A 12658-nucleotide genomic window follows, 5' to 3' on the forward strand; every position below is an offset into this window, starting at 1 on the left:
ATGAAAGAGTCAATAGTTATAAAACCTACTAGAAACTAGAAAAGAGAAGTAAATATATTATCTATTTCGTATGCTTGGGCCTCTTGCCACCACTAGAAATGTATAATTTTTTAGTCTTGTTGGAAAATCAGGGTCTTTGTCATTAATATCACGCTCTAAGCATTAATATCCAGAGGTATGTTTGTCATTACCTCTGTATTTGTATAGGGATCCTTGTCATTAAAATCCCCCTCTAAGTATTAACATAAGATAGAAAAAGCATAGAATGTCAAGTCAAGATTTTGTTTGAGTGATGCGTACATTTTTAGGAGGGTCATGATAGAGGAGTTTGACAACCAATGTCACTAACATCAAGGTACATAGAGGGATTGGTGCTCTTGATTAAATATGAGTTCCATACCCTAATACATGACAAAATTCAATGGAAACATTGCAATTCCCCAATCCTGAAATCCTGAAAAACTAACAAGTCTGCTGGATTTTGAATGAAATCTAAAATTCTACTTTCTCCATAAGAAATCCAATGAGGCCGGAACCACTCTCAAACATCCTGAGTCATTTCATGGTAATGTTAAAAATTTAAGTAAAAGGATGAAAATGAAGATTAAAGAGAATGTCACTTTTACTTTAAGAATAAATACCATACCATGAATAACATATCAATACTAGGGCCTAGATTTGATCATCAAGCTGCCCCACTCAAAATTTATTTGTTTCTTTCAAAAAAAATTGCATTTCGAACATTACTACAAAAAAAAATTGCAAAAAAGGCAAAACGCTCCCAAAAAGGCAGGGAGTGAAATTTTTTTAGGGAGTGAGCTCCCCAAATCGCTCCCTACCCGCTCCCGCCCGGAGCGCGGATTGGGAGCGGGATCCGGGGGGGCGCTCCCCCGCAACACTGATCTAGACACAACCATTTTACCAACACTTAAAGCTTAAATAATCAAAAAGACCAAATCACTAAAGCACAACAAAACCTGGAAACTATACATCCAAGTGAAACATCAGTATTAACACTATAAGAAATATGTTCGGTTCAAATAATTATCAATTGTGTCCATTTATCTGAATCACAATAATGATCAAACAAATCAAAAAAGAAAGAAATGCTCCATCAATAATGCACAGTCTCCACAAACTTGGAATCCTTCAGCTTTTGTCAGCTCCAAAGCACACAAACTTGTCTGGATTCTGCATATTCAAAATACATGCTGCAAGCTTCTAGTTTGACACTTTGCAGATAACATACCAATTTGTCTTTTGGCTCAAACCGCATATTGTACAGCTCAAGATGCTTAAAGAACATCCGAACAAGATACTCAAACGTGCCCACACCTTGAGAAGCAACTTTACTGAGTGTGCATAAACACCTGCACAAAGATTTTATTCTTCAAAAGAGATTCACTAAATTTGAAAACAAAAACATATAGAAGCAAAGTACAAATGAGAATTGCATTACTATATCTAACATGACACTGATAGTTTTTTCAAGGTTAACTGTTTCGCAATTTCCAATCCAAGTCCTAGTTAAACAATCTGCACACCAATTCAAGCACAACAATATTTTCAGATATCTAGAATCCTTTATGATATATTATATCTTCTCTGTAGAGTTAAGTTGCAGGGAGATAGATCTCAATCTAAACCCAAACACAGCAAATATTTTGAATAATTTGGATATCACAGGGCCACGATATATATAGAATCTAGATAGAGAATAGACATATAGACAGAACTGTTTGTGTGTGTGTGTGTATACTTCAACGATTAGATCAATGGATTGATATTCGTGCTAATTCTACAAACATCTTTGGATCTCTCCTCTAGCAGGACTGTAGGGTTACCAGCAGCAGATGTGAATAGCAGTCAATAAACTTTACATCCAAAAACTGTGCGGAAGACCAAGGAGAACTTTGCAAGGGCTGCCTTGTTACCAGCACTCCCATTCTTTGATTAAGTGTGTCAGGGTGAAGTGACATTATTTCATCAAAATGCTCATACACACAAACACGTCTGTCCAAAAATACATGTAAAAACGTAGAAAATTGAAATGTCAAAATCATTAATGACCTTGAAACATCTATTATTTATTTCAAATATGCTTTGCATGCAAACAACTACAACATAATACAATATAAAAGATTATTTTAAAACGTAAATAGTGACGCACAACCAGCTAATGAGCAGAATTTAAATAAATATAAAAATTATTTCCATCAAAAAGAACATCCACATTTACCTTCAGTTGTGAAATTTTGAATACTAAAAAACAAGAATAGCAAAGAAAATGAATAATTATGAGATGGAAAAAACCAGCACAAAGAACCATAGCTGAAAAGCATAACTAACCACAAAACAAAAAACCTGCAATATTAGAATCATATATAAGTAAGCATCTAAACTTTTACCAGCATACTCAAAATCCTCACCAAGTTATTACAGCTGTACGCGGCATAATGCTTATAAGACTATTTTCATGCCACCGTATACTCTTAGATAAACCAAAAACAGGCAATGTTAGGGAGAATCATTTAAAGTTAGCTCCTGAATTTTTACCAGCAAGTCAAAAATCCCATCTATGTCAGTTGTTATAGCTGTATGTGGAATAAAATTTATAAAATCACTTCCACACCAGCTTATGCCCAAGGACAAGGGGTGGCATTTTGTTGATGTCACAACACAAGCCATCATCATTGTGGCCAAGTAGTTGGTGAGATGGTTGGAGGGATCCAGTCCTCGTGTAGATTTTGTTTGACACAGGGTGATGACTTCTCAACATTTTAATTGAGTCAAAGGGGATTTCAAGTTATACGATACTATTTCTTCTGCCGATTTGTTTGCAGTCTGTCGTTCCTTTATTTTTCCGAGATTTGCTCAGCTTGGAAGATTGTTGTAGGTTTGGTCCACTGGCAGTGGGAGGGCAATAGACTTGCGTGGGATCCTCCCAATAAGCCTGTTACCCACAATTTTATGGGTGATATCCCTAGGAGAAATAATTTCTCCAAGATGGTCCTCAGCGGGCAGACAGCAGCCACCAACTAGGTCGTTGTGCCATTTCTCCGCCACCTGAGCCAGCCATGTAGTCCCTCACCCATCTATCATGATCGTATGTTTGAAAGTGGGCCTCCGAAACCTAAAGGTATGCCTTGTCATTTGGTAAATGAGTATTGTACTTTTCTTATAATAATTAATTTTGGGCATGGGTTAATGGGGGGGATTCAACGCAAAGAGTGGGCTAGGTTTGTGTTCTTGTCCCCATACCTCTTTTAGATGTTAACCTTGGACCCTAGTCCCGTGGGATCCCTTTTACTGACCTTTGGGCTTTAGGGATGGTACTACATGGGAAACCTTGATTTTCGTTGTGTGGTACCGCTCCCTCATCCACGTATATCACTCCCCTTCCACTCTTTATAACCCCATTCATCATTTCTCCCACCTGGGTCCACATCCCTCTACTAGGTCCACATAGGGTTAGCCTTCCCCTCCCCTTTGCCATACCTAGGATCAGGCTCAGAGTTTGATGCAGCTGAAAAAGAAAAGTAAAAGCATAATTGGCCACATTCAACAGGCAAATGTACCACAAAATGCAAAAGATGGTCGAGACAAACACATTTAGCATGTCAGCAAAAGCCAATGCATGAGCTCCACCCCATTCGCATGGCCATCACCCTGGTTCCTAGAGGCCCTAGATGAGCTTCCTTTATCATTCAGGAACCCATGATTGTCCCAACCCCTAGTTGACAATGAACCGCCCTACCTTAAAGGGGATATCCACTGCTATACCTTGTTGAAGTTCCACAACCTTGGGTCTAGGTTAGAGTCTTAAAATCACTAATGCTACCAACCCAAGAATCTCAATCATAAACTACTTTGCATAGTGGAAATATAAAGCAGTAAATCATATATGCACAACTATACACGGTTTTTAAGAAAATTGTACAATCCCAATCTTCATTATATTTAACCAAATCTGAACAATACAACAATCTATGGTATACAAGATACAATAACAAACTTTGTTGTGCAACTTTGATGTCGTATCGTGTCCTATCGATCCTTCACTCCCATAATGCTCACTAGTAGTGCCTTAGTCCATCAAGGCCACTACACATCAAGACTCCAAGACAGATGCCACCTATCGCTGCTGCTAGTCACTTCTGCTACAATGAACACGGGCTCATCAAACTGCTCTCTGCTTAGGCCTAATTACAGAGCTCCAATCTGCCTTCTAGTAGCCCCTTTTGTCCATCAAGGAGCTACACATAACGTTGCAATACTTCACCCAATCATGCACCAACAACATCCTTCTTGTTTGCTGCTCTAGGGCTACTTTGGGTAGCCAACACACCGCCATCTAATCAGAGCAATGGTACCCAAACATGTCACTGCAAGATCTGCTCTGATGAAGACACACGATCACCCAATCTCGTCTTCAAATTGGCTCCCACAGGCTGCAAGGTAAACTAATTCAATCTCATCAACACTTGACCCAACACTCCTCCACAAAACGTTATTGTCCTCCACTGTTGTTTGTTGTTACTGCAACTCTAGTTAGGGCACAAACTTCAGCCCTTAACCCTCCACCCAGTCAGAAACAAAATCCTTCAAGGGTTGTTGTTCTCCAAGGATAGACTCCTCCACACCCACGTTGCCTCAAGGAGGCTTTGTTAACCCAATGTTTCCCTTGAAACAGCCTTCGCTGCTAGCAATGGCCTAAGGCCTAGCACAGTAGCAAGTTGTGGCTCTCTGCCTCCCTCAAATCAACCCAACATTGTCCTTAACACAGCTGTGTAATGTCCTCTACTCCTCGGCATAGCAGCCCAACATCTTGACCCTAGAACAGTTGTCTTTTTAGCCCTCAAACAGCGCTTAGAAGATTTGCAATCATACCCAGAACTCGACCTCCAAACAGACCTCTCACACGCTGCTCCTCGACCTCCAGTTCAGACTTATCCTCACACTATCCCTTGACCCTTTCTTGTTGCGGCTAGGGCATCCAAATTTCAAAGCTATCTTGGATGAATGTTGCACAAGATGGACGACTACATGACTCCAATACACCTCATATTTATACACAAAATGAGGGCTCAACGAATTTATGAAGAGATCCATCTATTGAAGAATTTTACATCAAGCCGACATGACTTGAAAACCACTAATTACTAGTCAACTTCAAAAATTCATAACTTCATTTCTAGAGCTCTGATTTGAGTGATCTTTGGAGCATTAGAATTGGCTCGCCAAGCTCTATCACCTCAAATTTTCTCAAGCTCAAATTCACCATAGTTTTAACCCAAATCCTAATGGGTGCAAGACCCCATACTTGGGTTCCAAGCCCACAAGCTACCCTTGTGGTGCTTTTCCCTCCAAACCCTAAACCCTAGGGCTTGGAGTACCAACCACTTAATATAAAGAAGGGCCCCAAGCAGTTAATCAAAACAATATCATAAAAGGAAAAAGGCATATAAAGAAGGGCAAAAAATCAAGGTCGGAACACCTCATTCACCACGATTGCTCCCTCCTATACATTATATACACAAGTGTGGGTTTCCCTTTTATTAGCTACCCTTGTACCCCAGCTTCTGGTCCAGGGTTGCCCCTTTCATTCCCTACCCCATTCATCCCTTTATCACATGCCACCACCCTTTAAAGAATGTACCTTGGACATTCTATCCCCTTTAAAAGAGAAACCACCTAATAGGATACTTGGTTAACCCCATTTGCAGCTTGGAAACATTGGCACATACCAAAGCCCATTATGGAAAGGCATGTCGTTATGAAGTGCCTCCTTGTTTTCCATGGTTTGTAGGCTCTTTAACTCGATTTCCTTAAATGACTTGTTGAACTGGAAGGCTAGGGGACACATTCGATCTTATGCAGGATTGCAGATGGTCTCCATATTGGGTTTGGTCTCCCTATACGGGGTCCTAACCCTCCAGAGAGCTACATTGGCACATGTAGGGTGTGTGTTGAGGGCCATCAGCCTCCACAGCAGTAGACAGCACTCAATGGATCCCCAGAGATGTTCAAAGATTGCTCGAGATTCCCCTGTTGGACGAGGAAGATGCACCTGGTTCACCATGCCCAGCCAACCCCACATGTGTACCATGCACTTGGCAGATGACCTAGGACTTGTATGTTGATATGTGTTATGCTCTTGACCTGCGAGAAATTCCAGAATGCCAAATATACAAAGAAATACAACCTTGAACACAAAATAAAATGAGAAAAACAGCAAGTATTTTATTATTCAGATATAAAAACAATATTCACTTGCCTCTTCGAGGGGGCAACCTCTAGCACAGCAAAGCTCAATTACAAAATAAGACTCGATGATCTTGCCCTTCTAAATACGACTATTTATAGCTAAATGACCTTCAACAACCTAACGACTAGTGGTACTTTGCATAACATGCGTTAACCACTTTATTTATTAATTATGGCCCGTTGCAACTAACTATGGTCCCTTTCTTAAATGCGGGTCAACCACTTACAATTATTAATACAGGCTTTATTGACTCTTTAACTAACTATAACTATGACTCGACCCTATTACATAAATAAATGGGTTGGGGTTGGACCCTAACATGCCCTCTCCCATCAAAACCAACCTTGTCCTCAAGGCTAAAGCTGCGAAACCTGCTGAAGAATAGTGGCTAGTTCCCAGGTCGCATCTTCTGGAGTGGTGTCTTTCCACATGACAAGGACTTCTTTGACCACGCGGCCACGCAGATGGTGTTCTCACGTATCGAGGACCTATACAGGTTGGAGCCAAAGTGAACCTTCTTTATCCAATTTAGGTAGACTAGTTTGTATTATGCAATTGTTCCCCATCACTTTCTTGAGGCATGATACATGGAAGACTGGATGGATTTTTGAAGTTTGTGGCGAGGCCAACTTGTAGGTCACTGCTCCAATGCACTAAAGTATTTGATAAGGTCTGTAGAATTTTGGAGCTAATTTTTGGTAGCCCTTTTCTTTGAGCAATGTCTGCTTATATGGTTGCAATCGCAGGAATACTTGATCCCCTTCTTGAAATGTGCGCTCTAAACAATGTTGGTATGCATGTTGCTTCATTCAATTCTAAGCTTGATCTTTGAGACGAGCTAGCATGGTTGCATGGTTCTGTAGGAGTTGATCAACTGCTTGCACCTTAGAGCATCCAGGGATATAAGAAATAGGTGAACGTGGGAGTTGGCCATACACTGCTTCATATGGAGTCATCTTGGTGGCTTCATGATAGTTAGTATTATACGACCATTCAGCCAAAGGTAGCCACTATACCCATTGATGTTGCTTTTCTGAAGTGAAGCACCTTAGGTATGTCTCCAAACATTTGTTGACTGCTTCAATTTGACCATCAATTTGGGGATGATAGGAAGTACTTAAGTTGGAGTTGGGTGCCTTGTAGCTTGAAAAGTTACTGGTGAAATTCAAGTCACGATCAGACACAATGGAAGTGGGCATGCCATGCAGTTTGAAGATCTGGTCCATGAAAGCTTGAGCCACCAAAGTGGGGGTAGAGCACAAAAATGAGCATATTTAGAAAGTCTTTCCACAACCACCATGATGACTGATTTGTTGCCTAACTTCGAGAGACCAATAATGAAATCCATAAAAACATTCGTCCAGACGGAGGCAGGGATTGGCAATGGTTGTAAGGTGATTGGTAACTTGACTGTTTCTCCTTTGTGGCGTTGACACACATCACATTCAGCTACAAAAGTAAGAATGTCAATTTTCATGCCTATGCAAAAGAAATAACGACGAGTGCGTACATAAGTCTTCTGAAAGCTTGCATGGCCTGTAGTGGGAGATGAGTGCAACTCTGCCAAAATGCGTGTTTTGAGAGTAGATGTCGGCGATATAACTACTCTATCCTTGTAGCGAAGAATCTCATCCTTCCAAGAGTAGCCCACTGAGGAATTAGGATCAGCTCTCAAGTTATTAATGAGTTGGAAGAGAGAGGGGTGTGAAAACCATTCCTTGTGGGCTTCTTCAATCCAATTTGGTATGGGAAGAGAGATTGATATCTAGGTGCTTTCATCCTCAAATTGGAGTGATAAAGCATTCGCTACAACAATGTCACACCCTTTCTTGTAAATTATCTCATAATCATATCCCAACATTTTGGCCAGCCATTTATTTTGGTGTGGCAAGCATAGACGTTTCCCCAAAAAATATTTGAGGCTTTGATGGTCTGTGCGGATTTGGAAACGTCGCCCCAATAAGTATGGTCGCCATGTATCTACTGCATATAAGATGGCCATCATCTCTTTCTCATAGGTAGATTGTCCCAGATGTTTCCCACTCAGTTGTTGGCTGGTGAAAGCCAAGGGTCGACCTTCCTGCATTAAGACAACACCAATACCAATATCTGAAGCATCACATTCAATCACAAAAGATTTGGTGAAGTCGAGTAGTGCCAATACTGGAGTGGAACACATGGCCTGTTTGAGAGTCATAAACGCCTGTTGTGTTACATTAGTCCAGAGGAATGAATTTTTCTTGAGAAGGTTAGTGAGGGGTCTAGTAATGCGACCATAATTGTGGACAAATTTGCGATAGTACCCGGTGAGACCCAAGAATCCCCTCAAACTCTTCAAGGTTTTTGGTTGGGGCCAATCTTGCATTGCCTGTATCTTTTTGGGATCCACCTGGACACCTTCACGACCCACAATGTGTCCCAAATACTCGATTTCTTCCATGCCAAAAGAGCACTTGGACAATTTGACAAATAATTTGTGATTCTGAAGCAGTTGCAAGAGCAGGTCTACATGTTGAAGATGTTTTTCCCAGGTTAGGTTGTAGATGAGAATGTCATCAAAGAAAATGAGGACAAATTTTCGGAGATATGGTTTCAGCAGGTGATTCATGAGGCTTTGAAAAGTGGATGGGGCATTACAGAGACCAAATGGCATGACCAAGAATTCATAATGGCCTTCATGAGTTTGGAAAGCAGTCTTGGGAATGTCTACTTCTTTCATGCGTATTTGGTGATAGCCAGAGCGAAGATCTAGCTTAGTAAAGAAATGGTCACCATGTAGTTCATCAAGTAGATCATCAACAACCAAGATAGGGAATTTGTCTTTGACAATGAGCTTGTTGAGGGCCCGAAAGTCTGGACACATGCGCCATTCCCCATCTTTCTTGAGCACCATGACCACTGGTGATGAATAAGGACTGATGCTAGGATGAATAACACCGACTTCAAGGAGTTCCTTGATGATTTTTTCAATTTCATTCTTTTGGGCGAAAGGATATTGATATGGGCGCACATTCAGCGATTGTGCCCATGGGACCAAAGTGATGTTATGATCATGTTCCCCTCTAGAGGGTGGAAGCTCTTTAGGTTTGTCAAATACCTGTTGGTGGCGGTTTAAGACCTGTTGCATCTCAGGATGAATATGAAGAGTACTGGGTTCTATGGCCTAGATGGCATTACACAGGGGGATAACTCCATGATGGCCCTTTTTCAACAACTTTTCCATTTGATACAAGTTGATGATAGAAGGAGCACCTGCCTTGAGTCCACGAAGGGTATGCATGTGGTCATTCTGTTTAAAGATCATATATAACCCCTGGAAATCCATTGCGATTGGGCCCAATGTGCTAAGCCATTCAGCACCCAAGACAATGTCACAACCACCCATGTTAATCGCAAACATGTGAGTCTTTAGGTGGTAGTCTCCCATCTGAAGTTTAATATTTTTGCAGCAGCCTTCACATTTCATTGTCCCCCCATCACCAATCAGGACCTGGAAATTAGACACTGCCCTTACAAAACAATGAACAGCTTTGGCGACTCGCTAATGGATAAAGTTATGAGTGTTACCACAATCAATCAATACTACTACAAGGCAATGTTTAATAAAGCCTCTGATTTTGGGAGTTTGGGGCACAAAAATGCCCACCAAAGCATGTAGCGAGATAACTGGTTCCTCTAGCGTAGCTGTAAGCTCATTGTCCTGTTGGGTTTCCTCAACTTCGTCCTCTGGTCTCCCAAGGGATGGGGATTCCTCAGATGAGCTGTGATCAGTAACATCAATTTGAAAGAATTTTGGTTCCTTGCATTTATGCCCCGGGGAGTATTTGTCATCACAGTAGTAGCACAATCCTTGTTTTCTTCTTTCAACCATTTTTGTTGGAGACACCTTTTGAACCTTAAGTGTTTGGGTAGGGCCCTAAGCCTGGGTGGGGCGTCCCTTGGCTATGAAATTTGGACGAGGAGACTGGGCAGCTAAAGCATGTTCCACTTCGACAGCCTTTGTGCAAGCGTCTATCCATGTAGGTGGGTGGTGCATCCGGACATGTGCTTGGATGGCTTCTTTGAGACCACTTATAAAACATTCCAAGTAAAATTCATCTCCTAGACCTTCTGTTTGGATGGCCAATGTCTCAAAGGCTGCAATGTAGTCTTTCATTGTGTTTGTTTGTCGGAGCTTAGTAAGACGACCCAAAAAATTAGATTCTTTGTCAAAGCGGTAACAAAGGGATTTTGAGAACACCTCCCAAGTTATGTTCCCAGGATAACATTTCCGATGCCACTGCCACCATTGCCATCTCTCTTGGTCCAAGTAAAGGGCTCCACACGTAGTTTAGTTGGATCATCGTGGATATCTTTCAATATGAAATATTGTTCCATTTGCGCTACCCATGTTTCCAGATTAGAGCCATCAAATTTATACATGTCCAGCTTGGGTCGCCGAGGGTGGGAATGTTGGTGATTTCCATGGAAGTCAATATGATGGCTAGATTCTCCTTCAAGGTGTTCATCAATACTATGTCCCTCCTGATGCAACCCCGACGTGCTCTTAGTGGCGTTGTCAATGAATTGTGTAGTTTTCTGCAGTTCTTCGTGGAAAGAATCCAACCAGTTTTCAAGGCGCTCGATCTTCTCATTGTCCATAACTTGAGCTCTGGTTTCTACCATACACAGATCTCGGTCACTTGACGTCACCTCAGAAAATTTTGGGACGCCAGAAAATTGAAACCGATAAGTGAATGGTACTGCTGCAATCAGCGCGTCGTTCGTACGAAGTTTTACTCCCGACTGATTAACACTGCAGTGGCAAAATTACAGAAAACTTGATCCTACCAATGTCCTGCGAAAATCGGGTCCAAGCTATAGGAGCCACAAGCCTCACTGCGCAGTGGGTCAGGTCTGCCTGCGAAACCCCAACAGCTAAGTGTGAGTTGGACCGCAGCAGCGACAAAACCCCAACCGCTAGAATTGAATGGTACTGTGGCAATAGAACCTCAACTAGTGGATCTGATTGTTGCGGCGGAACAGAACCGCAACTGCTAGATCTAAATCGTACTGCGGCGGCAGAACCCCAACTGGTGGATCTGATATGGCAAATAAGATAATGGGCAATCTTCAGAGAGTCGACGGAACTATGGTCTCAAAGGAGGGTCAGGTGCTACAAATCGCAATATACATAACGGTCCAAAAATAGTACTCAGCCCAATCTTTCAGGGCACTAACTAAGGAGGATCAACCATACCCTTACTATAGTACCCGACTACCCTATCGTGCACGCGAGTAATCTCCCTGAGTGTTGTTCTCAGTGTACTGTAGTAGCAAGATGGTTGACGGCTTATCTAAGGCGAGGATTCAGGTGAGCCTAGGGGACTTCCGATATACCCAGAGGGTACGTGGAAGGCAGTCCATGCGCGGCTCTGTCTAATGCGCTACTACTCGAAGGGGTACACACAGTGGTTACAAGGCAGTCCAACAAGCATCCACCTCTTGTATTTCCTGTCTGCATGCCTCCCCAAATCTACAGGTTTATGCGCTCAACGACAGATCCTGTGGTTTAAAGACACCGGAACACGTCTCTAGCCTAAAAAAAAAAATCTGCCAAAAATGGAGGTACCATCGGCTGTGGAAAGTGCTCTAATACCACTTGTTATGCTATTGACCTGCGAGAAATTCCAGAACACAGAATAAAATGAGAAAAACAATGAGTATTTTATTATTCATAGATAAAAGCAATGTTCACTTGCCTCTTCGAGGGGGCAACCTCTAGCAGAGCAAAGCTCAATTACAAAATAAGACTTGATGATCTTTCCCTTCTAACTACGACTATTCATAGCTAAATGACCGTCAACAACCTAACGACTAGTGGTCCTTTGCATAACATGGGTTAACCACTTTATTTATTAATTATGGCTCGTTGCAACTAACTATGGTCCTTTTCTTAAATTCGGGTCGACCACTTACATTATTAATATGGGCTTTATTGACTCTTTAACTAACTATAACCATTACTCGACCCTACTACATAAATAAAGGGGTTAGGGTTGGACCCTAACAATATGGCATCACTTACACCATCATCTGAGCCCTTACATATGGTCTACAGGCATATTTGACCTACTTGGAGACCCATGAAGTTACTTGTGCTCCCTCACACCCACTGGGAGCACCACAGGTTTATCATTTGGAGAACAAGGGGCCAACCCTTTGTCCACTACTTTTGGGAGTCTTATTCATTATTGTGGCACTTATGGACTTCACCAGCCTTCCTAGAAGGCCGGACGACATTTATTATTGATTATTCAACCTCTTGAGAGGCTTATTCTTTTCTTTATGAGCTAGTTTGGTGGGATTGTCACCAAAAGTCAATTGTTTTGCACATTATTTTATTTTAGG

At 41.7% G+C, this 12658-nt stretch overlaps 1 protein-coding gene across 1 annotated transcript in view; it reads right to left on the bottom strand.

The window, feature by feature from the left end:
- The window catches only part of EMB2773 (PHD finger family protein), a 269544-nt gene that overhangs the window by 105066 nt on the left and 151820 nt on the right, over window positions 1–12658 (bottom strand). Inside the window, 1 exon segment of the mRNA XM_089374269.1 lies at window positions 1250–1370. Within this exon segment, the coding sequence (XP_089230395.1) occupies window positions 1250–1370 (121 nt within the window).

This window comes from Pinus tabuliformis, chromosome 8 (genome assembly GCF_031772625.1).
Source record: "Pinus tabuliformis cultivar Carrire ecotype Pingquan chromosome 8, CPIR1, whole genome shotgun sequence".
Classification (NCBI taxonomy): Eukaryota; Viridiplantae; Streptophyta; class Pinopsida; order Pinales; family Pinaceae; genus Pinus; species Pinus tabuliformis.